Source organism: Otolemur garnettii, unplaced genomic scaffold, assembly GCF_000181295.1.
Source record: "Otolemur garnettii isolate 467f Iridium unplaced genomic scaffold, OtoGar3 scaffold00001, whole genome shotgun sequence".
In the NCBI taxonomy this organism is placed as follows: domain Eukaryota; kingdom Metazoa; phylum Chordata; class Mammalia; order Primates; family Galagidae; genus Otolemur; species Otolemur garnettii.
In genome coordinates, this window is record NW_003852396.1 from 23711607 (window position 1) to 23738474 (window position 26868).

Sequence of the window (26868 nt, forward strand, 5' to 3'; positions counted from 1 at the left end):
TGTAGATTGTGCAATTGAACATGAGGGTAGAAGAGACCCACCGAAGGTTTTTAAAAGCAGGAAAATGATTTGATCACGTTTGGATTTGGAAGAATCAATTTGGCCGTGTTGTGAAAGAAGAGTCGAGGGGAAGTATTGAGGACAAGAAGACCAATTAGCACACTATCGCTGTCATCTAGGTAAGAGGTGATGATGGCTTTGTCTAGGGAAGTGAATGTAGTAATGAAAAAGTACAAGAGAACCAGAAGAGAAACAAAGAAACAGGGCGTTTGTTATATGGTAGGCTTGGTGCGTAGTCTCCTTGCCACTTAACTAAAAGATAAATACATTCAAGGGTTCTAGAAGTCTCCTCGTCACACCTGATGCTGGCTACAAGGGGGGATTCTACATAGGCTTAAGTAGAAGGTTGATAATGATGCAGTCCCTTGTCATTTAAAGGGCATTGTTTCTTTCAAAAAGCTTCACCCTACTCTAAACCTTAAAATTACGTTATTTTGGCTATAGCAAATGACTGGGATGATTCTTCCAGAGGGGATTGTTAATGTCACTTGAGCTCTCTGAATTATTGATGAGTTTCGGGGTTTGTGGAATTAATCAGCCTCAGCAGTGGGTACGGATGGGCATATTGCTTTGAGACAATCAGCAAGTTACCCCAAAGGAGGCTTCCTCCGGCTGGCTAATGGGAGTGTAAGTATCTTAGAAGGAAACTGCGAGATGAGAGCAAACCTCATTCCTCCCACAGGTACTCAAAGTCCCCCTGAAACAGATAGGACAGGCAGAGCTTCAGGGTATAACTTGGTCCACCTGAAGCAACTGACTGTGGGTAAAGTGTCCCTGTGATTCCAAAACTAGAGGTGACCTTTCCTGAAAATACCTGCTGCTTCATGCAACTTCAGAGCATCACAGAATGCGTGCACAAAAGATGCCATGTGCCCACAGGCGCTCACTAGAGCAGGGCTTCCCAAAGGGGGTTTCAAGGAATGGAATATACAAGGCTTGTTGGAGGGAGGGGGAGATTTCTAAGGTCAAATTGGAAAATGCTCTAGTAAAGCAGATTCCTTTATTATAAAAATTTTCAGATCCTTTAATGTATTGATACTCAGGATGACTGTCTAGAATAAAAGTATGGTATGCAATGTTAGGAATAGTATTTCACAAAGTTCACTTTGGGAAGCGTTGTTTGAGATTAAAGACCCATTTTAAGTTCTTCCTGGAAGAAAATGAGGTATAGATAAATAGAATATAAAATTATTGAGGGCAGGGGATATATCTCAACTCTGTTTACCCCAGAATTAACACAAGATCTGGCATATATAGCAGGCCCCGAGTACGGTCTATTGAGTTTAAGAACAGAATCATAAATTTGAAATTGTTTAGACTTTCTCTATTGGGTTGGTTTTATGCTGGAGGGACCTAATGGATCATCTCATCTAAGCCTTTATTTTATAATTGAGAAAATTGAGGCCACGAGAAAGTAGCTTCCCCAACTTCCCTGCAAGTTAGACCAGAAGTACCAGACCTTAGGTGTCTTAGTTCATTTATTGATTCATTTCAACAAATATATATTGAGTGCCTGCTATGTGCAGGCACTGGGTGAGCCCCAAGGCTCATTCATCACTTAAGTGTTCTCAGGACAATTGCTACTGAGAAGCAAATGGAAATGGTGGCATGCACAGGGACTCATGGCCTTGAACTCATCACATCAGCTCCTACCACACTGCATGTGGACCCCATGACCCCATGAGACAAATACTGGGCTTGTCTCAGCCCTCTTTGGCAAGGTTGTATTTATGAGAACCATAGCTTTTGACCCAAAGCTTTTGGACTGGCAAAGGTTTTCTTGGTTGTGAATTTCTGAATGAACTTACACAAAACTAAAACAAATAAATCCAACAGCTATTGTTTAATCCTCTCAACAACTCTTTGAATTAGGTATTATCTCCATTTTACAGATGAGAAAAAAACTGAAACTTAGAGTTCAATAATTTGCCAATTATTACACAAGGCAATAAGTAAAATGGTGGTGCTGGGATTTGAACTGAGATTTGTCCAATTCCAAAGTCCTTGCTCTATTATAACACATGGTTTTCATTAAAAAATTATGATTAAGGACTTCCCTAGAAAATCAGGATCTGAAGCTGTTAACAAGTTACTTATTTTAGAAATAATCTTTGTAAAGTGCCTAACACAGTGGCGAGCCACAGTAGACTCTCAGCATCTGGCAATTGTCATTGTTGTCACTGTTCTGAAACATCTAAACTAGAGCTTGGCAAATTACAGCCCAAGGACCAAACCCAGCCCCTCGTCTATTTTTATAAATCAAATTTTATTGGAACACAGTCATATGTATTCATTAACAAATTATATATGGCTGCTTTCAAGCTACATAGCAGAGTCGAGTAACTGCAGCAGAGACCATATGGCCCACAGGACCAAAGCCTCTGGGCCTTTACAGAGCAAGCTTGAGGACTCTGATCTAGATAACCACCTCAGTTTACCACTTTGCCTTTCTGGGAGCCCTACCTGAGTTTATGGGCACCATGATATTACATGCCGTCTGTCCAAAATAGAGAGAGGGTGAAGGTGAGCGGTCGATTCACATTCTGTGTTCGAGTTGTATGCCAGGCTTTGTGCATCCAACATGCATGATTTTCTTTAACCTTCATTTTACAAGTAAAAAGACTGAGGCTCAAAGAAATTAAATAATATGGCTGAGTAATACAGCCACTGAGTGCTACAGCTAACCTTCAATGTGGCTCTCAAGCCTGTGCTCTTAGAAAGACATATTTTTTTGCATATTACAGGAGACTACCATTCTTTAAGATTGGAACACTTTCTCCAAATACAAATGAGGCTTAATTAAAACAAGTCTCAGCCTTATAGACAAAAATTGAATTTTTAAAAATATAAACAGAGGTCTCCCTATTGCCTGGGCTGCTGGTCTGTCCTCAAACCCCTGGCCTCAAGTGATCCTCCCGCCTCAGCCTCCAAAGTTCTGGGACTACCACACCCAGACATGTGGACGAGAATTGAAATAACACTAATTGGGGGAAGGAGTAGGCTGTAATTGCCTAGATCACCAGGAGTGGCTAATGTTGGCTACGAGTCAGAATGTCTGGGTAGTCACCTGCACATCACAGCACTGTTCCTGGGGTCGGCTTTTACCACTTCCTTCTCAGTTACTTTTAGGGGCAGATGTGATGGTAGCTTTACATCATTCCCAAAAGGCTTCTGCTGTGCAAAGACCACATTGTCTACACATGCTACTAAACTTCTCGAGGACCCCTCCTAGACTTGGAGTACACACTTGATCAGTGTTTCTTCCTTTGAATGGAAAACACAGTAGCCAGACTGATTTGATTGTTGGCCACGTTCATCTCAAGTAAAAATAAACATATTCTTTTCTTTCACTTTAGAATGACAGTCAACTACCAAAAGTCCTTGAAGCACTAAAGTTTTAGATTCTGGTAGATCAGCCATTTAGTGGGTGCCCACCTTGGGCCAGGTCTTACACTAGACAGCCACTTTCACATTTGTTTTCCCACTTCAGAATGAGTCAAGTTCCCATTATTTCATAGCAGAAAATCCAGTTGGCAGCGGTTTGTTGGGAAAACCAAGTGGCAAAATAGAAGCTGAAACAAACCACGTAGCTTAACATATTCTCAGACATAGATTTCTGAGCCACAGATTCGGGGGTGTTGAAAGGGAGGTAACCAAAAACCATGTGTCTACTTGAATAGCCATAAAAACTTCCAACCTTATTATGTGGTCAAGGCAGAGCCAGCACAGAATCTAAGTGTTGCCTGATCCTTCTTGATTACGTCATCCAGGGCCCTCTCAGATGGCCACCTGTGTGTTAGGTTCCAATCGTATTTTGTGCACCTCCTTGAGGGCACTGGAATTTTTTGTTATACAAACTTATCTCCTTTAGTAGTCTTCACGCTCCTCAAGAATCAGAATGGGTTTTATTCATTTCTGTGTCTCTAGTGCTGGCTCAGAGAAGGTGCTTCATCAGTGACAGACAGGCAGATATGTGTGCAGGTGAGTGTAAGGGGAGTGGAGCAGCCTGCGGTCCCTGCCCCGCACTGGGAGGCAGAACTCATCAGTCTCTTGGGGGACAGTCACTGGGACTCCTCTGCATGCAGAACCCTCTTCTAAGTGTAGTGTAGACAATTTGATAAGAAAAGGGCTTCAGTCCTCTTCCTCAAAGCAAAGACCGTTGTTTAGGGGAAAATAAGATAAGATAAATGAAATGCCTGAGGTCCAATAAAAAATTAACCTGGCCCCAAGAGTTGGATAAAGCACAGCCCTTTAGAATGACACCCAGAAGTGCTAAGGGACAGTGGGAGTAAACAGAGAGATGTTTCCTTTGTTCCAAACAGTTGCCAGAAACTAGAGAAATACACAACGATGAATAAGGAGCAAGCATCAGGCAAACAGCTCTCCGCGCAGATTCTGACAGGCCTCCATCCACTCACTCCAGCTCTAGGATCCAGACTGAAAGAAGGGGTTTTAGATGCAAGAAAGGATGAGTTTGGGGCCAATTCCTGTCCCATCTGACTGTGTGGCTTGGTTAAGTCCTTTTACCGCTCTGAGCCTCAGTTGCCTTCTCTGTAAACAGCAATTCCAGATGACATCTGCTGAGGGCATCACTGTGGTGAAGGCATTTTGAGAGTTGGCAGGTGGAGTGTGTGCAATGGCATTTGGCTCTGGGAAGTCAGACCTTGACTCTGTGCACTTTCTCTTGCAGAGGGGTGCCCTGGGTTGTGCAACGGTAACGGCAGATGTACCTTGGACCTGAATGGGTGGCACTGCGTCTGCCAGCTGGGCTGGAGAGGAGCAGGCTGTGACACTTCTATGGAAACCGCCTGTGGTGACAGCAAAGACAATGATGGAGGTAGGACTGTGGTACCCACAGGCACAGTGTGGAGGGTGGGCATCCCTGAGTTAACAGGCCACTGGCACAGACACCAATTATCTAGTCAGGGGGCCTGCAGGGCACTCAGAGACTGTACATGTGGCCTAAGGAATGTGTGCGTGTGCATTTCACTAGTTCCAGTAAATTAACTCAAATTAACCACTGTAAATGAAATGAATTGCCATCTAGCCGCTGATATAGAGGAGAAGGCATATGGAAGAAGGAATTTTCAAACATTCAACAGTGGCGTGAGTCGGCTGGCAAAGTTATAGGTTCCCCTTGCTGGAGAGGCATCTAGTTCTGATCACAGGAGCTGCTAGGAACGCTTCTCCACAGGAGGGAGGTTGAGTTTCCTTTGGTCAAGGTCTTGTCTCCTCTGATTCTGGTGGAAACCATCACTAAACACACCAAGGGACACCTTTGCAATAGAATTTGCCTTTGCTTTGGAATTTCAAGTATTCTACGGTCAAAGCCCAAGGAAGAAGGGGCTAGTCTTGTGCAATATTGATTGGTTGAGAGACCTGAGTTTTAATTCTGACTCAGACTTTGACTCCCCGTGCATCCTTAGGTGAGCTGCGGGCCTCATATTCCCTATTTATAAAATGAGGCAGTTGGACCATAGAGACAATTTCAGTCATAAAATTAGTCATAGAGGGCTGGGCATGGTGATTCACACCTATAATCCTAGCACTCTGGGAGGCCAAGGTGGGTGGATTGCCTTGAGCTCACAGGTTCAAGACCAGCCCGAGCCAGAGAGAAACCTTGTCTCTCAAAAAAAAAAAAAATTAATTATAGAATTAGCCTTCACAAACACAACTGTAATTGCTCTACTTTCCCACCTTGAAGATGGATTGACGCTTCCTGATTCTACCAATCTCAGCAGTTATTAGAAGAATAAAATATATATATATATATATATAATTAAAAGAACCACTAACCCTTCCTTTCTAATGATGGCCTAACAGTTGGCCTTGTCAAATGTGTTTATGTGGCTCCCTTATATTTATACAAAGGACTTTCTAGTATACTACAAAGAGTCAGAGGTCAATAAGACAGAAACTCAGCATCACAACCTTTGGTAAATTTCTGCTTAAAGGGATTCTAAAATCTCAAAGCACCATAAGAACTAAAAGGCCAAATGATGGTAACTACCATAATTCCTTTGCCTTGAGCTGGCCCCAGTGGCCTACAGGGGGCTTTCAGTCCCTCCACCTCTGCCTAACCCCAGGAGATAAGTGGGCCTGATGCACCAGGCCCGGCCCATGGAAGTAATTGTAAGCAAGGAGCTCAGGGTTTGGCCACAGTTGCAGGGCTGGAGTTCCCCTTTATCAATGTGAAACTTGTGGAGTTCATTAATTTTTGTTCTCTATAAATATCCAGAGCTCTTTCTTTGGAATCAGGCCCTATCCAGTCATCGAGATGAGCAGTTTCTGTCCCTGTACTCCAGGAACTCAAATGAGGGAGAAAGATCCAAAGTTAAGTGCTAATGGACTGTGATAAGTGCTGCTGTGGAGTGATGTATTAGTTGTTGTGGGAGTAAAAAAACAGTCATCAGGAAGGTGGCACTTGCGTAGATAGGAGTTTCCTGGAAAGGAAAGGGATCTCCATTGAGAGACAACATCGTGGGCAAAGGCAGGCAAGTAAGGGAAGGGCATCAGACATCCCTGTCTTTGGGAAAGATGGATAAAGTGTGTTTATATTTGCTCTTCCTAGGAAAGAGGAGTCAGCCTAGGTTATCTGCACGATTTCTTTAGCGTCCTCCTTCTCTTTGCCTGTGTAGGCACCGTGCCAATGACTAACACTTGTGTTAACAGAAGACAAGGGAAGGAGCCACACCACAAAGTCATTCCCTTCTCAAGAGTCCAGGGTCTTAGCCAAAGCCTTCAAATAGCTATTGGACATCTGGGCATCAAAAGAACAGGATGTCATTGGGAAATCTGGGGGCATACCTCTCCCCCAGCCCAACTCACATATAAGAACAGGTAATACAACACAGCTCATTGATTCTCTCAGACGTAGCGTCATAGGAGTGTGTCCTCTGTCTACCATACTTCAAAGCCAGGCTCCCAGCACCTGGACTCACCAGTGTGTGCATGAGGCCCAAAGACCCACGGCTGGTGGGAGAAAGAGCTTCTTGTCATAAGAAATAGGGCTGATTCACACCCCCAGGGAACAGAGCCTCCTCCAGCTGCTCGACAGATGAGCCAGCAGGAAGTAGAAAAAAACAACCAGAAAATCTCCGATTGTAGAGAAATATACCTTTTGCATTTGGGAGCATATTGTGGACTGAAATGAGCTTGTGCATAGTTGATTTACTCACTTGCCAAGTGCTAACTGTGTGTCTTCACTGCATTGACCCTCTCTTGGGTACGGGGGCTTCTGAGATACGTAAGACACAGTCCCCATCCTTGTGCAATTCTCAGCTAAAGGGAGGGAGGAACAGCAGGTAAACGCAATGCAGTGAGATCACTGCTGTGATAAAGGAGCGTGCACTCATTCAGCCAGTGGTATTAGATGTCTGGTTCCCTGCAGGGAACTGATATCATTCCTGTCCCATGGGGCTTCCACTCCAGCCAGGAAGATCTCCCGTGGGTCATCGTGATTAGAAATACAACCAGCAGGGGAGGCCAGGTTGTTCAGGGTCTTTGTCCTTGGGTTCTGAGCTGTGAAATGAGGAAACGTCACACCTCGGAACCCCCTCGGTTTGGTGGGCTCTCCACCCATCGAGGAAGTCAAAGGAAAGTCAGAGGACCCCTGCTTTGCCATAGGGGGTGGACTGTCCCCAGCTTTCAGAAAGGCCAAGACTGCTCCTCACTGGCCTCTTTGTCACTCTGGGTCTTAACCAAACAGGGACAGTTTTAGTGGAGGGAGAAACAGCAGACTGCAAAGCGCGAGGGTGAGCTGCTTAGTGCTGAGCTGTTTCAGTCCACGCAAGCACACAGTCGGCCTCTGCTGAGGGACGTGAAGACCAGTGAACACAGCCCAGTCTTTCTCCCTCAGGAGGCTCACAGTCATTCGGAAAAAGATGTTGTCCAATGTCTATGTCCAATGGAAGCAGAATTAAGTAAGTGCCTTGAATTTAGACACGGACAGGATGCGGCATAACCCAGGAGGGTAATGCAGGGGAGGGAAGCAGGGCTAGAGTCCCACTGAGGGGCTGTTCTCGACGACTGTCACAGGGCTTGAGATGGAATCAACGGAGCCTGATATCGAGTGACAGGATTGGGCGGGCTGTCACAGGACATCCACTCCAGTTCCCTCACCTGCATGTTTACAGACCCAGAACCCAGGGAGGGGAGGTGACTGTGCATGGCTGGCGCAGTCACCCAGGAAGTCTTTACATGGCCTGGACTAGGACCCCAGACTCTTGAGCCAATCCACATGACCTTGTGAACCCAGAGTGCTACTGCCTTCTCCTCATGACTTCTCCCAGAAACTGGTGCGAGTGCTTGCTCAGACCCAGACAGGCTACAGCAGTCCCACAAAGCCTGCTAGAGTAGGTAGTGACTTGGATGTCGTTTTACGTTTGCAAAGCAATTGTGTATCCACTCACTGACACTGTGAGGTGTGTGGTATTGTTATATCCTTGCTGTCCCCTTAGGATAAGGAAATGGGGATTTACCAAGTATTTTTCCAGGTGACTCAGCTGGCCGGTGTTAGAAACTGCTGGAGTCTGTGAGGTCTGGCCCCATTAGAGCTTTCCTCTGTGCCCAGACCTCAGACATGCGGCTCTGCTGTAGATCACTGTGGCCCTTCAGGTTATCTGAGAACCCCCGGTTTCTCTTCTTTCCAAATTTGCTAGGCTTACCGCAGCCTTTTGAAGTTAAACTTGAATTTCAAGGTTCATTATGAATGCAGCAGCAGTGTTTTTAAACTGTGAGACCAAAAAAAAAAAAAAAGCTACACAGTATGTCTGAGTCGGAAGTAGCTTTATTGGTTGGTTTTTGTTTTCAGGTACGATTGTTGTCTAGATTTAAAGGCAAGAAAGAGATCCTGAAGGTGACTTGGTGACTGCCAGGCCCCTGCTACTGCTGGGGCTTCCCAACCCACCCAGATTTCATCCTGGGCACTGAGTGGGGACAGGGCCCAGTGGGAGGGCACTGGGACCCTGACATACATACTCAAGTGTGAAGCCCTCAGTGTGCCCCATTCCTACTGCACGCTTTGCAAAGCCCGTGATGAAGTATAGTCACGTTCATCTCATTTTATACTCGCTGATCCTCTCATGGAGATGTTCATTTCATGTCCATTTCAAAGATGGTAAGGCTGTGTCCCAAAGACACTAAGTGACTATTAGTTAAATGAGGATAGCAATGCTACCTCGCAGGGCCACTGCCAGGATTACGGGTTTATTTCAGGTTCCCACGAGGCAACACAGCACAGTGAGTATAGGATCTATGTCCAGATTGTCTGGGTTCAACTCCTGGCTCCCCCATTTGCTGACTGTGCGACCTTGAGTGAGTAACTCAACATCACTAAGACAGTTCCTCACCTGCAAATATCAGTGATCGCTCCTCTCCCATCCACCTGCCATCACAGGTGTACTTACTGAAGTATGGTCTTTATTGCAAAGGGTATATTCATATATAAATAATTACAGTAGATCATCTGTGAGATGACCACCCAAGGGACTGTAACTTACAAAGGTGGTCAACATAAGGAATTTTTGTTGAGTACATGGGGGGCATGTCTGGTCTATGAAAATTAGATCAACTTAAGGAGGTGGTCAGTGTAGGGAGGTGGTCAACTATGGAGGTTCTACTGTATTTTTACAAGTTGGAATTATGCCCTCTATAAAATTTCATATTCTACTTTCGTCATTTAAGGTTATGATGTATTTCTCCATGTAATAATGTGTTTTTACCTTTTTCATTTTCTTTATTAAAATCTGTGTCCCAGATTGTTACATGTTCATTGCTCAAATGAGAAGACTCCGAACGTACATAAAGGAGAACAGTAGCCACCAATGAGAGCATTCCTAAGTGCCAGGCACTGTGCTAGACACCCTGTGGACATGATCTTTCACCCACACAACAGACATACAAAGCAGATTTACATGCAAGGAAACTAAGGCTCAGTGAGCTAAAATGATTTGCCCAAAGTCACACAGGAATCCAGGGGAGAGCTATGATTAGATCAGTACCTGTGTTTAAAAAGAAGCCAGAATAAAAACTCCACTGGAATTTAAACAACGTGGCTTCTTTTGATAAAGGATCTTTAAGCAACTTCAAGGTATGATCATCTCTTTCAATGCTCTCAGCCCCATAAAAAACAATAATGGGTTGCAATAGATAATTGAAAGATGCAACCTAGAAGGAGGAATCTCAGAAAAACTCAGGAGAGACAAAGCTCTCTGTCCTCCCTTCTCCTCCCCACCTGGGGATGGAGATTTCACATAAAGCCCTACAATGTGGTTACCCTTCAGACAATCTCTTAAACCATATTTCTCATGATAAGAGACAAGAGAGAAACTGACCTTTAAAAATCTCGTGTTGTAAGGGGCAGATAAAGATTTTGCAAGCCTTTTGGAAGAATGCACAGAATTTATTACAGCAAGTGACAAAAACTTCTCCCCACGTGTATAGAAGGGGAGGCACGTTCCACCCTCCGCCACCGCGCCTCCCCAGATATTGCCGGCAGCCTGTCCTCAGACAGTCCTGTAGCCAGACTACAGACAAGAGTGAGATGAGGTTGACTGATGGGTCATCAAGCCAGAGGAAGAGTTGAATCTGCAGAGAGGCCGATGTCCATGGGGCTGTTTAAGCAACCATACAAACAGCTACCATACAGAGAGTCCACAGACTCCCCAAACCTGCCCTGCCCACATCCCTGTCACATCCGTATCTATCCTTCTGCTTGGGTTAAGCTTTCATTCTCTCTTCCTGGAATCATCCCAGACCCCAGCCCGAGTTGTGTGCACACCCTTGGGCTCCGGCAGCTCTCGCTGCTGTCCTCCTCAGCAGTCTCTGCCTCTGGATGACCCACTCCACTGAACCCTTTGGAGGCATGACTCTGTTTTATTCCTGCACATTAGTGCCTAGTGCAGGCCTGCCGGCCTCATAATAGGTGTGGTCCCCTGTGCCTCCTTCTAAGGAGAGGAAAGAGCTCCTCCTGCAGCATGGCTTCCATCACACCCATGGTCCTCCAGGGGCCATGCCAAACTCGCCAAGCTCTTTGAGATCCCCACAAAGTAATTCTCATGGCCAAGTGTGATGGCTCAGGCCTATAATCCTAGCATTCTGGGATGCAAAGGCGGGAGGATTGCTTGAGTGCAGGAGTTCAAGACCACTCTAAGCAAGTGTGAGACCCTGTCTGTACCAAAATAGAAAAACTAGCTGGGCGTTGTGGCAGCTGCCTGTATTCCCAGCTCCTTGGGAGGCTGAGTCAGGAGGATCGCTTTAACCCAGAAGTATGAGGTTACTGTAAGCTAGGTGGATTCCACAACACGCTAGCCTGGGCAATGGAGTTAGACTCTGTCTCAGAAAAACAAAATAATTCACCCAATTGTTCATTTGTTCAATAAATGTGTGTGCAGGGCAATGTGCTACACATTTGAGATACAGAAATAAGCAAGATGATTCCTGTCACCCCCGGAGGAGGGGCAGACTCGGGGAATCAGAATATCCAGAGCACTGATCTAAAGAGCTGTGCTGTGGAATAGTGCCTGACACGTGGGTGTGGAGAAAGGTTAGGAACCAGATTCCCAGCTCTGCCCCTTCACTAACAGTGCGATGTTAGGAAAATCACCCAGCATCCTTATTTATAAAGATGAGGAGGTTAGCTGAGCCCGCCCTTTATTAGAACACTCCCATGTGCTTCCTACTTCCTGTACAAGTGCCCGCAGGCCAGCCAGGGAGATGGCCCACAGCAGATGAAGACCACAGGGTGGCTGTCAGGCAGCAACAGCTTAGCCTGCCCAGTCTCCCCTCTACCCCTGTGAGGCCACTGGCACAAGAGAGGGCCATGAGTCTCCCAAAGTCCCACTACTTACTGGCAGCTGTTCAGATCTCACAACAAATGAGGAGCCGCTTCTAGTCAGGATGCAAGCAATGGTTCTCTCAAAGAAGCGCTTGGCGGCCAGCAGAGCACATGCCAGCAGCCCAGCCTCTGTGTGCAGAGAGGGCTCTCTGGAACGGTCACCAGCATGGGAAAGGCACCAACATTTCCTTCATGGACTTACTCATGTACTCTGCACAAGCCAGGAACCTCACAGCAATCCTGAACAGCTGGCAGAGCTTCTTGTCTCGGTTTGACATGAGTAAACGGTGTCTCGGGCATATGAAGGAAGTGGTTAGACAGTGACAGCTCCAGGGCAGGAACCGGGTCTTTGGGCATCCAGCTCGGATTTCTTTCTCCCACACATCCCTTGCCTGGTTCTTCAGGTCGGTGGGCACCCCACGAGGCAGGCACTGAAGACGGATGTGAGAGTTTGGGAATGGAGAGGGAAATGTCAGAAGCAGGGCTTCTGTGTAGAGCAACGCCGAACACGGGGTGCTTCCAGCTGCAGTCGGGAGAATGTGAACCGCTCTGGAGTGTGCCATTTAGTGCCACCCTTTCCTCTGCCTTTTCTTCGTCCCCCATTCCGCATCAGAGGCACTTTGAGTATGGCGTTGCTGCCCCCCTTCCCCCGACCTCTACAGCAGCAGTTCCAACGCAGGAACTGTATTAAAGGGCCACGGCATTAGGGAGGTTGAGAACCACTGCTGTAGAGCCTGTGTGGACTTCCTAACATTTTCTTCTGCCCCTTTTCACTTTTGCTATGTAAAGGGAGTGGAGGAACCTTCAGAACTTCCAGGATAGGAAATTCTCAGGGGAAAGATGTTCTTTCCCAAAAGTTGGAGTTTAGGGATTGGGGGAAATTACTAAAATTTGGAAAGAAATAAAGGCCAATCCTTCCCATTTTCCTGATTTTTTTTTTCTGCTGCTATAATGAAGGTTTCTCAATGGGAATAGCAAATATATGAAACATGTACAATTTATAAGTCAGTCACTTTATGTGTAATGTACAATTAAGTGAGATTTGAAGGGTTTGGAAAATGTAAATGTTTCCGAACCACCCCAAAACTGGAAAATTCTAAGAACTATATGTTGCTGTGTGTCTAATCTGTACCCAAATTGACTTCCTTCTCTAAAGCATACTTTTTCCCTTTTAATATGAATCATCTAAAATTTGTCATCTATGCCTAACAAAATTAAATTGTGAAAGGCTCTCCCTTACTGTGGAGCAGCCATATGTACTGTTTCGGGCTACCATATGCTACATCCAAAAATATGCTGAAGGTTTTACCCAAAAGCCGGTCTTGTAAACTGCAACCTTTGAAAATAATTCCATGAGCTGTACTCATTTTAAAAATATGCATTTCATTTATATATGATTGCCTATATTGGTGGAAGTTTTGCCCACATTTACCACTCAGCAAATATTTGTTAAAGGAATGATTAGGAAGCATCAACATAAACAGATGGAATTCTTGGCCTGGCATTAATCACTCTAACCTGAAGAACAGAACAAACAATTCCACAGTCCCAGGGTCTCTCCTAAGAGCACAGTTTATGTGATATCACCATTTCAGAGGACTCCAATCTGCAAATCTCCTGAGGTCTCTACTCACTAATTTACAGGTCACTGCATCCCAGAAGGGCCGGTCAGGGATGCATGTATGGGAAGGGGTCAGGGGAGGGCCAAAGGGCAGGTCTGCCGCCAGGATACTGGTTCAAGAGAGGCACCTGGCCAGGAGCTAATAATAACAACCATTTATCAAGTACTTACACAGGCACCAGTTATCATGTTAATTGCTTTACAGCCGTGATTTCTCCTAATCCTCACAGCATCTCTATGAAGTGGGTTTAATTCACTTTCCAGAGAGAAGAACTAAAGCTCAGAGTTTCTGCCGGGACTTTGATTTCCAGTAAAATGGCCACCTAGGTCATCACAAAACCTTTCTGACCACAAGGTACAATTTGTTTTTTAAATTCAGCAAAGAAGAAAAGGGGGTTCATGGGAGCCCCAGATTCTAGAAGCAAAACAAAGCCAAAAGCCAGAGCAGTAGGCACATAAGCTAAAACCATGGCAGCCCCAGTGGAGATAGGAGATTATCCAATCCAGTAAGGTAGACTCTTAGGATGTGATATGTTCATAGAGTCAGAAGACAAGGCACATTCAAAGTGGGCACTTGCAACTGAGGCCCTGCAAAAAACTGGGACCCTCACAAGATGCAAGTCATGTGAGGGAAGGAATAAAAATCATTGAGACATCAAGGCAACACCTCGAGGTGTCTTGAAATCCAAACTTACATGCCAGAGTGGTCCTAGAACTCTAAGCTAAGGTATCAGCCTGAAAAGTGGTCCCAGACTAGTGGTACCTCTCGGGAGGCAAGTGGAAGTAATTAGGAAACCATTCAGGAGGGCTAGTTCAACCATTTCTGCCTATAAGATTCCCAGAAAAGAGGCAAACCACCTAGAACTAACAACCAATATCACAGAACACCCTGGAAATGATTGACCATAAGCCAGAGTCAGGCACTGTGATATACAAGAGAATTACCATCCCCAAGAAGTTAACAATCTAAAAGAGACTATAAAATGAATGTTTTTAAATAACTAAAGAGATAAAATGACATTTTTTAAAAAGTGGAAAAAGATACTATCAAGAAAGAAACAGGCACACTTTGAAGAGTTCCAAATAGACTATGCAGAAATCTTAAAGTATAGTCACTTAAATGAATGATCCAAAGGACAAATTAAACAGCAGACCAATCACAAAAGAAGGGGAAATGAAGGAGAAGATAGCTCTGTGAAAATAAATCTGAACGGAACACAGATAAAAAGATGGAGATTAAGAAAGAGATTGAGAGATGTGAAAGCTAGGAAAAGATCCAGTTTAAACCTTTAGGATTCCTAAAGAAAAGACTAGAGAGGAATATTCCAAGAGCGTACACCCAAACTTTCCAGAACTAGTAAAAGACACAAATCCTAAGGAAAAGGTCCATGGTGTGGCCTGTCACCACCACGTGGAGCACACATGCCTACATGCTGGGTCCCATGCCGGGAGACAGATTCTCAGTCTAAAAGTTCTTCTCTGGAAAACCTTTGTCTCATTGTCACAAGATGCCCAAAGGAATCTTTGTACTTCACACCTGGCTATAGCAGCAGATTGCGGAATCTAAGGAATGAACCATCTTCCCCCCCCACCACCACCACCATACATATGAAGAAACTAAGGTTTGGAGGAGTTGAATACCGGCATAAGGTCACACAGATTCCATGAGAATTGGGGTGAAATCCAGGCAGTTTGCCTACTGAGATGGCTCTCTTAAGCACTGTGTGTTCAGCCACTGATCACAGAATAAAAGCTCCATGGAGCTCTGGCCTCCTGTGATTCTGATCCTGGATCAGTGGGACAGCCCTGGCATGGGTCAGTCATCTATTCATTCTTCACACAGTAAAGTACAGTCTCTGTGCTGGTCAAGTTCTGGGGCGGGGGATACCAAAATGAGTCAGAGCCCCTGGTCTCTCATTGTCTGGGGAGGGGGACGGAGAGAAAATCAAAATTATAACACTGGGGAAAGAAAAGCTGTGATGGGGGCTTGCCCAGGAGTCTGAAGAGCATGGAAGAGTGTTACTTCAGTAAGAATCATAAATTCATGTTTCTGCTTAAGAGGGAGTTCCTCTCTCCAGATCTCAAAGAACATTTCATACCCCAGAAAGAACTGACTTTGAATTCTGAGTCAGCTTCTTCACTCCTGACTATATGACCTTCCTTAAGTTACTGGCTTCTTTTTTCTAAAATGAGGGTGACGAGAGTGGTTACTTCATAAGGTTGGGAGCATTCGATGGCATGTTCCTTGTAAAATATTTAGCACCATGCCTGGCACTCAGTAAATGCTGCATGTGTCATCATCATCATCAGTTTTATATAGATATTACTAATAACAAGACCGTTCCTGGCTAACCTCCTGCCAGGGCCGGAGAGCACACGTCCGTCCTCAGCAGGCAGCAGTCCTTTCCAGGTGCCACAGAGCAGAGCATTTATAAAGAGGTAAAAGACTGGCTTCCAGGGACTGCTTTGGTGGTAAACAAGAGCAGGGAAGAGCTAATAAAATTTCAAATTAGCCATGACTTTTCACGGCCCTTCAATTGTGCTAGCTGATTTAATGGTCAGCGTCGCTGCTCGCTGGGATTGAATAATGGAGCATTTCTGCAGAGTTATGGATGCAGCAGCTGACTCTGTCATGCTAACATCAATAGCAGAATGCAAATAACCCTCAGCTGGGGCTGTAATTATGTGTTTAAGCAATGTCTGACGGGGGCAGCACCAGAGCGGTGATGGAGCCTGCCGTCTGCAGGAGAAGACCGGGCCTTGCTAGAAGGCTAGACAGTTGTATCGGCGAGCTGGGGCAGGAGCCACAAGTTTAGACCCAGAAAAACGTGGGGGAGGCCTTCCACCCACATGTCCGAGTGAGCAAAGGCCTTTCATTTGGGTGAACCATCTTCTGGGGTCAGGATCAGGAAGGGAAACTACTCCTTATTAGACACTGTGTACCAGGTACCACGTGTCAGAGGCTGTGCTAGATTTGGGGGCACAGTGCTCTAATTTTTACCTGTATAAGAAATACTCACATTTATTACATAGATAACCTACTCTTACTATCCCCCTTTAAGAGACATGGTAAACTTAGGCCAGAAAGTTAAATAACTTGGTCAAGGTCACACAGAATTAGGTTTCAGAGCCAGGATCTGACCCCAGATGGTCTATTTCTGGGATCCATACTCTTTATCACTGGGCTGCCTTAATGGAAACTATTAGCTCTTGGGAATCAGGCAGAACTGGGAGAGAAAGACAAGGCTTTTTTTCTTGTTAATTTACTAAGGAAAAAGGGGGGTTCCAGGGCAGTCAAGTAGCTTGCCTGAGGCCACACAGCCGGTAAGAAGGATTAGGGCTGCACCGACTCTAGCTGGGGCACACACAGTACTCTGGTGGGGAGCATCTTCTACTGTAAACCCCATGGGGACAGAGGAAGGTGAGGGCATCAGTGCCTATGTGACTAATGAGGAGACCAGGGTTCAGAGAGATTGAGTACAGGAGTGCGCCCAGGGCCACAGTCAGGGGTCTTGAACTTCAGCCTGGAGCATCATGACTTTCTCACCATGCTACACTGCTTCCTTGAGTGGAATGAAGATAACAGTTTTCTGGCTTTTATGGACTGGCCATTGGTCTCATCCCCTGCTTCATTTGTTAATTAACACATCTGGTTTCCGTTCATTCATTTATTTAACAGTAGTGTTTTAAACACCTCTCCTCAGTGCTAGCGATGTGACAGAGATGACCAGAATGGATTTGTGCTTCCAGGGTGGTGAGAAGGTTTGCCTAAAGTCACACAGCTAACAAATGGTAGACCTAGAATTCAAACTCAGCCAGGAATATACATCATTAGACTATTCTCTCACTACAAAGCTCAGAGGCTGTAGCCCTAGGCTTTTCCTGCCCACTACTCTGGGCACTGTCCGCTGATCTCTAGGTTTGTTACCCACTGTAAGGTGCTCTATTAGGTGCCTATAAAAGTATTTGTGGAGAATGAGACCAAAAATCTATAATCTGGTAGAATTTATTTCTTTGCACTTTGGGAACATAGTAGAGCTTTAATATAATTTTTGGTCCTGAAGCAACCTCTCATGTGGTACTGAGAATTCCCTGCTCATGGCAACTTCATCAGAGATCTGAAACCATCCAACAAACTCAGAAAGCACCAACATCCCTATAGCTCCATCACCAAAGGCAGAGAAGGCCTCCAAAGAGCTGAGGGATGAGCCCCAGGCCACACGATCGCCCTGCAGCACCCAGGCCTCTTCCTCACCCCCAAAGCCAGGCAGTTACCAGGTCTTAACAGTTTGAACTAAATGCCTCTCAAAACCACCTGCGTCTCCATCTCTGCTGCGACTACACTAGTCTCATCAACCTTTATTTTTCACTTGTGTAATCTCAGTCACAGCCCCAATGGCCCCCGACTTCCTTTTTAGTTTCAACAGTGCACACCAGAGAAAGTCACCACCTGTGTCAACTCCTTTAGTGGTTCCCACTGTCCTGAGGGTGAAATTCCAACTCCCTGATCTGGTGCACAGGGCCCAGCATCGTGTGCCCCCGTGGCCCCAGCAGCACCATGCTGTGCTATTCCTCTGGCCTCTGAGCAGCAGCGTTTGAGTTAGCAACTCAGATGTCCACATGTTATCTCACCTCCAGGCCTTCCTACTTGCTGTTTAGAAGGAAGAACATGCAGTACAGACCTTATACACTCACTTGTCTGCCTCCCTCCTAGACTGGTGGGCTGGGACCAGAACTGAGTCTCTCCGATCTCCTTGGTGCCCAGCAAAGCTCTTGGCTTACATCAGCATTTAATAAAGTTTTTCAGTGAGTGAAAAATAGAGAAGAAATGAATGAAGGCATCGTGGATAAACATGGCTGATTGGACATAGCAACATAAACCACATGCTCTGTCACCCCTGCAGATGGTTTGGTGGACTGCATGGACCCTGACTGCTGCCTCCAGCCCCTCTGTCATGTCAATCCGCTGTGCCTGGGCTCCCCCGACCCTCTGGACATCATCCAGGAGACACAGGTCCCTGTGTCCCAGCAGAACCTACACTCCTTCTATGACCGAATCAAGTTCCTCGTGGGCAGGGACAGCACGCACATCATCCCTGGGGAGAACCCCTTTGATGCAGGGTGAGTCCAAGGGCCCCAGATCCAGCCAGGGCTCTTCAGGGCCACATGTGGGTGGGTAGGGGTGGGAGGAGGCCAGAGGGTAAGCATCAAAGGCTCCTGACGGGCTATCAGGAGAGGCAGAGAAGCAGCCTCAGGTATCCATAGTTATAAAACTGCTATCCAAGGCTTTGGAATTTTTATGAGCAAGATTTTGTTGCTCCCACTGGGTGACAGATGGAAAGAGTGAGAAATCAAAGGTCCAAAGGGAATCTTGGATCAATACCCATTTTGCAGTAAGCTCTTAAATGATCCTGCAGTTCTAAGATGAGCTGAAAGGCTTTGACGCCGTGTACCCTCAGAGCTGGCATCCAGAAGACTGCCGGTAGGGGGCTAATGCTGGTGTCCCAGGATGCATGTCAACACATTCTTCCTTTTTTCATTGCGTCAGCCATTGGACAGTTTTTAACTGAGGTCTGCTCTGTGCTAGGATGGCAGAGATGACTAGAGCATAGTTCCTGCCTATTGGTCACTCACAGTCCACTAGGGTGACAAAAAGGGGACAGTTATAATATAATAGGGCAGAAATGTGCCCCAGGGTACTCTGGAATGCAGAGAGAGGTGCTCTTGGGTAGGGGAAAGGCCAAGGAGTAAGAACCAAGTCTTAAAGATGAGAAATAGTTAACTAGGTAAGGCAGGGAAATTGCTCCAGGGAGAGGGAAGGGCTTGTGCTGAGACCCAGAGGCACAAAGGGGCCCAGGAGCCAGCCAAAGAGAGCTACACCCCAGCCAATTCCTATACCCCAGATCAGGGCAGTGAACCAGGACCTGGTATCCAAGAGGAGGGATTTATAATATTTTTGGAATGTCTTCCAATGTAGTGGTGCCTCATGTGTGCAGAGCTTTCTCTCAAAGCAGTTCATTCAGTGGTCACCGACTGTGTACTTTCCATGTTTGTGACTTCTGTGCTGGAGAGCCCTTGCCTAAGGGGAGAGCAAGGTAGTGCCAGGCATGGAAAGGATGAAGGGCATTTTCAAGTTTTATTTAGGAAGAAATGAGCTAGACTCATTAATTGATTGAGTCCAAGGGATGCTGGGGAGAGGAGTCTGCTGCCTGGAAGCCTGGGTAATGGTGGTGCTTTCACCAGGATGAGGACCTGAGAGCAGAAGCAGCACTGGGAACAAGGCGTGGCCTCCACATTGAGCATCGTCAGGGCGAGGAAGAGCTGTGCCTCAGTAGGAGGACGTGCCTCCTAGGACACCCGGGAGGAAATGCCGATTTGCAATTAAGGATTTCCTCAGCTCCTGAAGAAGTTAGGGCCTAGAGTTCTTGATTTGCGAGCCATCAACAAGAAAGCAGTAGCGGGGGTCATGACAACTAAACGTGCCCAAGGAGAACACACAGGGAAAGAGCAGGGACTGGAGAGGTGGCCACCCTCATCTCCAGAGTGGGAGAGCAGGCTGAGGAGGGACCTCGCGGGAAGTGCGAGACAGAGCAGGGGACACAAGTGCAGGCCTTTTATGCTCCAGAGCCCATCCTTGCGAGGAGCAATGACAAGGTGGGAAAGTGAGATGGGGAAATCCCGCAGCAAGACGGCCTCCTGAGTGCGGGCTCTGTGCTCTTCTGTGCCCCTGGGTCTCTGCACGAGCCCTTCCCTTTCCCTGGAGCACCTTCTCTGCCTTACCTGGTTAATCATGTCTCATCTTGAAGACTTGGTCCTTACGCCTTGGCCTTCCCCCTGCCCAAGAGTACCTCTCTGGAGAAGAGCACACTTCTGCCTATCATACTTAACTGTCCCCTTTTTGTCACTCCAGTGGACTGGGAGGGACCAATAGGCATTCAAATTTGCACCTTCTGAAGATGAAGGTACTTTATAGTCCCTTCAAATGACCCCCAAAATACTGAGAAGCTGAGAGATTATTAAGAGATTTTCCCAAATTCACAAGACTAATCAAGTAACAGAGCCAGGAGCAGAAACAGAGTGAGGAAAACCCTATTCATTTATCCTGGCCAGAAATGCGGCTTTGTCTCTGGGTAGGAAGCATTTTGCTGTTCTCTTCAGTTGTATGATTTTATGAATGCATGCTTGCGGGCCTTCCCGTGGTATGAGTTCTTTTAAAGACTGGAGATATAAATAATATTCCTACCAAGAAAACATTACTAGTTCAGCCTTTCTTTACTGGGCCCATTATGGGGTCTAGTTAAGGCTATCACTTGTTGGCTGCCTCTGGCTGTTCTGCTTCCCAGATGCCCTTACCAGGACACGCTGATGAGTGCCAGCAGGATATGGCTCGTGTATGTCCTCCTGGTCACTTCCTGAGCTTGTGAATCTCATGGCACGTCAGTGTCGTCACGCCAGTAGGTCCAACTCGCCTCAAGGTCCCAGCAAAGCGTGGAATTTGAAGAGCCTGTGCCAGTGGTGGGTGGGGATGAACCCTCTGCAGTCAAGGAGTCACAAGCCTCCAAGACAGGCCACCGGGGGCTCCAGACACTGCCATTCCTGGGTACATAGCTCAGGACAAGTGCTTACTACAGTGAATCATGTAAATGTCTGTCAACTCCTCCAAACTGAGGCTCCAGGGAAGCTCTGCGTTGTTCCTCATTTTAGCAGCACTTAGTTGCTAAGACATAGACATATGTAAATTGTCTTAGAAAACAAAGAAATGGAGGGAAGGAGGATGGGTACGTTATCTCTTTTACTGAAGTTTATACTGAGGAGTCAGAGTCTGGAGAGGTTAGATTACCTGCTAAAAATCACATTACAGATTGCTCACAAAAGCAAGTCAGCTTGCAGCTCCTTATTTGTGTATCTGTCACCTTCAGTTAATGACATACACTTGGAAAGCAGGACCATTCACTTCTCCAAACCTATAACATTTGAGACAGAACCAGGAATATATTTGTTCTACAAATGAATAGATAATGTTAGCTTCCAAACGTTACTGTAAAAATTCCTTTTACGTTTGTGTGAATCATCATGTCCCTGCTCCCTGCTGATCTAGATTCAGAAGAAACAGCTGTCTATTAGGAAGGATCCCCAGACAGATTTTTATGTAAAATAAGCCCAAGTGACCAGAAACCTAGAAGCACGAGGCAGCAGATGTTTTTCTTGCCAGACTCCTACTTGGTATTCCATGAGCTCGATCTGAGCCGGGAAGACTGCGTTCCTTTGCACAGTGGGGCAAAGTGAAATCGGCTATGCAGTTTGACTTACTGCCTGCCTTCCTCTTGTGTAAAGGAGTACGGTTTAATACAAAGTATCCTACCTTTACCTCTCCCTAGGTGTGTGTGACCTTGGGGAAATGATTCAACCTTTGCGTAGGCACCTCCGGTTAAAATGGGCGATAATGGTAACTCTTTCATGAAAACTGCTAAAGTAATTAACTAAAATAAAGCATCTAGCCCAAGGCTTGGGACATACTAGGTAATTAGTAAATGGTGGCTTTTATAGCGACAGCATGTCACAGTGAAGATTGCACAAGCCTTGGAGTCAGACAGACTTGGATTGAGAGGGTGTTGCCTCCACTTTCTAGCTATATGACCTTGAGAAAATCCCTAAATTCCTTATCTGAGTCCCAGTTCCTCATCTGTAAGATTAGGGTGATGATGTCTATGTCTTGGGGTTGCCATGAGAATTAAATGGGGTTGGGGAAGTACATGAAGCCACAACCTAGTACTGCCCCACAAAAACATTCTTGCTAGTTACATGATGGTGGTGGCAATGGTGTTAAAAAGAGCTCCCAAATCTGCTTCCTTCTCGGTTCAGCAAATACCCTCACCCCCAGATGAGCCAGGTTTAGATTGTGGAATCATTTGAGGAAGAAAAAAGGCAGCATTCTTGCCAGCTGCTGTCAGCTGGGATCCTTGTTAATGAAGAACCCAGTGGCATTTCTCCAGAGTAGATCTCTGATGGGAGGCAGACCTGACTTGGTACCTGCCCCTGAATGACAAAACCTTGTGTTCTCCTACACCCCATATGTTCTACCACAGTCTTGACAGTTTGTCTGAGATTTCATTTAACAGCCTCTGAGAAGCAGGCTGTCACCCAGAGCCCCCCCCACCCCCCAGCATTTCTGAGACTGTCAGAGAGAAGCAGGGCTCAGAGGTTCACTCAGCTGATTCCCAGCTATGAGTCCGGCTCAGGGAGCCTTAGCTATGAGGTGTGCTGGGACCTCAGGCACTGAGACTGAGAGAGGAAGAGGAATGCAAGGCCAAGGTCTAGAACTGAACTGACTTTCTTTCAGTGGCGAAGCAAGCAAGCCAGTCCCTAGCTCCCGGGGCTTGCCCAGAATGCATTTCCTCAGAAGACTGACCCCATGCTTGGGAGTGAGGAAGACCTCCCTCCGGGGTCCTATCTGGTTCATCTGTGTCCCCAAGCCCACCCAGCACAGTGCCTGGCCTAGAGCAGCTGTTTAATAGTGGCTTGATGACTACGACACTTCTAGCTGACATCCTGCCACTGCTGTCCTCAACTCCATAGAGCTTGGGAGAGGCATGATATAAAGTAGGAGGGGACAGAGCAGACATGGGAGCCACTTTCAATGATTAGGTGGCTTGAATGCCACCTTTCTCTCCTGGCCTGGGTGCCTGGGCCCCATCCGCCTAGTAGCACACTTGTCCCTCACCTGGAGTCATGTGGAGAATATAATGAAGGGTGCCCACCACTGAGACCTGAGGGAGAGACCAGGAGCTGCTGAGGTCTGCAGGTGGAAGGCTCTCTAACTGGGTTGTCCGTACAAAGAGGCCAGGACGCAGACTAGGGGGCTGGGGATAAGACAAGCTGGGAAAGGGAGGTCAACAGGACACATCTTCTGGGAGAAGATTCAAGACAAGGCTGAATAGAAATACTATCGGTGTATTTGTGTTCTTGGGAAGGACTAATCAGACTGAAAGGGCTAAACTGGGCAGGGTGCCTCATGCCTGTAATCCCAGCATCTCAGGAGACTGAGGTGGGAGGATTGATTGAGCCTAGGAGTTTCAGACCAACCTGGGCAGCATAGTGAGATCTGTCTCTAAAAAATACATGTATATAAGAAGAAAAAAAAAAAAAGAAAAGCTGGCACAATGGCATATGCCTATAGTCGCAGCTACTCAGGAGGCTGAGGCAAGACTTGAGCCCAGGCATTCAAGGTTTGCAGTGAGGGCTGATTGCACTGCTGCACTCCAACCTGGGTGACAGAGCAAGACCCCCTCTTTAAAAAACAAACAAAAAGAAAATAACTTAAAAAAAAAAAAAGAAGAAGAAAGGCTAGATGTGAGTGAGGCAGAGATCATCTCAGTGAATAGCTGCAAGTGGCCGATCCTGGGTAAGTCATTAGGTAACAGGGAGAGGTTCTGACAGAAGCACATCCTCAGGGCATTTGAATCTAAGTTTAGCATATGTCTGGGGATGCTGTACTAGTCTGAGCAGTCATGTGATGATGGCCCCTCCGGCTCTAACAGGTGGTCAGCTCACTTGTGTAAGCAGATGGATGTGGACAGGGAGCTACAGGACTTGGTTTGCAGAATACACTGGACCCAAAGAGAACAGATCCAGAGAGTCAGGAGGACATTAGGAAAAGGAAGGCTGGGTGGCCAGACCGGTCATCCCAAAGGAATCAGAGAATCGTATCCCATAGAGAGGACAGATCCTGGGAGGAGAGGAGACTAGGCGGGCTCGGAGGGGCACAGCCGCCCAGACACACACTTGACGTGGTAGTAATTGACCGGACCTACTCTGCACCAGGCATGGAAGGAGATTTGCATCTCACCACGTTATTTTAGGGGATCTTTGTGGATCCCACGCCTTGTTGTCACTGAACCCAGAGCCCACCACAATGAATGACAGAATGAATCAGTGAGTCAGTCAGTCCGTGCTGGGAGCCTAAAGAGAAAGAGAGACAAAATGCTGTGTGAGTTCAAAGATAAAACCGTCACTCCCACCGTAAGCCCGTCTCCACAGCCCACACCACAGAGCCGCCTCTGCCGGGCTTCGTTTCTCCAGTAGGCAGCAAAGGATGGGCACAGGGTGAGCAATGGAGGGTGTTTTTTGTGGAGTGAATGAACAAACAAACGCACGAATGGAGACTTCCTGCAGGAGATGGCCTTTGGCCGGAGACAAAGGTTTCAGTCAGGAGGGCTGGCCATTAGAACATCATTTATCAAACTGCAGGTCACAACAACCCATTTGTGCATTCTGAAATCAATTTCATGGGTGAAAACTATTGTTTTAAAAAGAAGAAGTAAATGTAAATGGAATGGGAGAGAATGGAATGGGAAATAATCAGTGCAACACTGGAAAAGTAGTAAGTATTCCATGAAATACATGTTGCGCGTGGATGTGGGAATGTGTCTGTGTGTACTGCAGGGTGAGCCGCATCGCTGGCCATGGGCTTCAGTCAAACAAGATTTAACGATACATCCTAGACCGAGAAGCCAGTGTGAGCAACAGCATGACTTTCCAGGACAGTGAGGGAATGGGGAGAATTTTAATGTGCTTGGAAGGTAATTATGGTTATAATGTTTTCCACTCAAGAGTCAGGAGACACGCTCTGACACTTGATATCAAGATGGGCTTAGGAAATCTGAGATATTGTACATGGTCACAGTAAGCAAAGGGGGAAGAGGAGAGAAGGAAGGACACAGGGGCATGTGAGGCCAGAAAGGTGGCTTAGGGGCAGGAGCCGAGAGAGATTTGTCCCTCATCTGCTCACAAACCTGCTTACAGCATTTTCTCTCCATCCGTACTTAAAATTGGCCATCCACAGAAGCAAAATAACCTTGATCCCTTGTAAGTCTTCAGAATTCCTTTCACACTCTTTATGAAGCTTCTAGGAATCTTGAAAGCAAGAGTTTTCCTGAGGAAAAACTAATGGAAAGGAGGGAGGAATCATCATATATGCACTGTCATTTTTTATTGGTCCACTGCAGATGTAAAGCCATATGTAAGTGTCAGTGGCCTAGCGGTGACAGAAGAGCATTTGCTCCCCACACCCCCCTGCCCAGGGCCCTAGACAGCCCTCAGAGAGCCCTCTGAGGGGCCAGGCGTAGAGATCATCTAATGGACTTCAAATAAACACCGACTTCCTGACAGCTGGCCTCTGAGAGAATTTATTATTGAATTATACTCCTGCATTTTCAGAACAAGCTGAGCTGACAGGGGACCCCATCGGTTTTATTTTTTGTTTTTTGTTTTTTTTTAAAGGAAAGAAGGACAATGATGAATTACCTGATGGAAGAAGGTAAAGATCCTGCTTCCTCCAAAATGTCAGCCATTATTTATTATTCATGTTGGTTTTTTAAAATCCCTCCCCACATCGCAATGAGTATTTATGATGATGAAGCAACTAGGTGAATTCAATTCAGGATGCAGGCAGCAACTCCTCTTGTCATCCTGACGAGCAGCTAACAGCAACTCCTCTGCCACTTGATCATCCCTTTATTGATTTCAGAAACAAATTATGGTCTCCGTTTGCTTTGTAGCTTAAGCCTAGTCCTAGCTGTCCATCACGGGAAGCATTAGCAGAGGATGCTGTGGCGAAGCAGGAGCAACTTGGGCTTTGGGAGAGTGGTCCTGGGCAAGTAAGGCTCAATTCCTCCTCCGATACAGAGTCACTAACTCCACCCCTGCCAGGTTGTTCAGAAGATTAAATGAGATGAAAGGCCCAGAAATCAGCAGCTGATCTACCCAGCACATACTTAGTAATGACAGCTAATGAGTAAACTAGCCAAGGTCATGGGGCTCGTAAGTAGCAGAGCCAGCACTGGAAGCCAAGCCCGACTGCCCCTTCTCTGCCATGTCCTGTGTGTTCCTAGCTCAGCTTCGGCAATGCAGAAATCTACGCAGTGCGGTGCTGTTCCCTACAAGCCCAGCTTGCCCTGACTTTCTCTCGAATGCTGTGTGACATAATAGATAAATGCACAGTAGGGCTTGGTGAGTGCTGACCGCAGAGCTTTGAATCCCAGTCCCATTGTTTGCTACCTGTGTGACCTTAGACGAGTGTCTCAATCCCTCTGGGCCTCACTCCTCTCCTCTCTCTTAGGAGGGTAATAATCCATACCTCATGGGGATGTACTGAGGAGTAAATGAGAAGTAAAAGCCTTAGATGTCAGGGCAGTAAGCGTTAAACAAGTCAGTGGCATCATCACTGACTGCGGTAGTGCTGACATTAGCACTAGCAATAGTATTGGTACACATACAGGTTTTAATGTCACTATGAGAGACGGGAGAAAAATGAAAATTTTAACTAGAAGCATCAAAACAGTTATGTAATTGA

At 46.4% G+C, this 26868-nt stretch overlaps 1 protein-coding gene across 1 annotated transcript in view; it reads left to right on the forward strand.

The window, feature by feature from the left end:
* Positions 1-26868, forward strand: part of TENM4 (teneurin transmembrane protein 4) — a 398484-nt gene that overhangs the window by 290501 nt on the left and 81115 nt on the right. Inside the window, exons 14-15 of the mRNA XM_023510159.1 lie at positions 4751-4897; positions 18422-18638. Of these exons, the coding sequence (XP_023365927.1) occupies positions 4751-4897; positions 18422-18638 (364 nt within the window). The remainder of the gene's footprint in view (positions 1-4750; positions 4898-18421; positions 18639-26868) is intronic.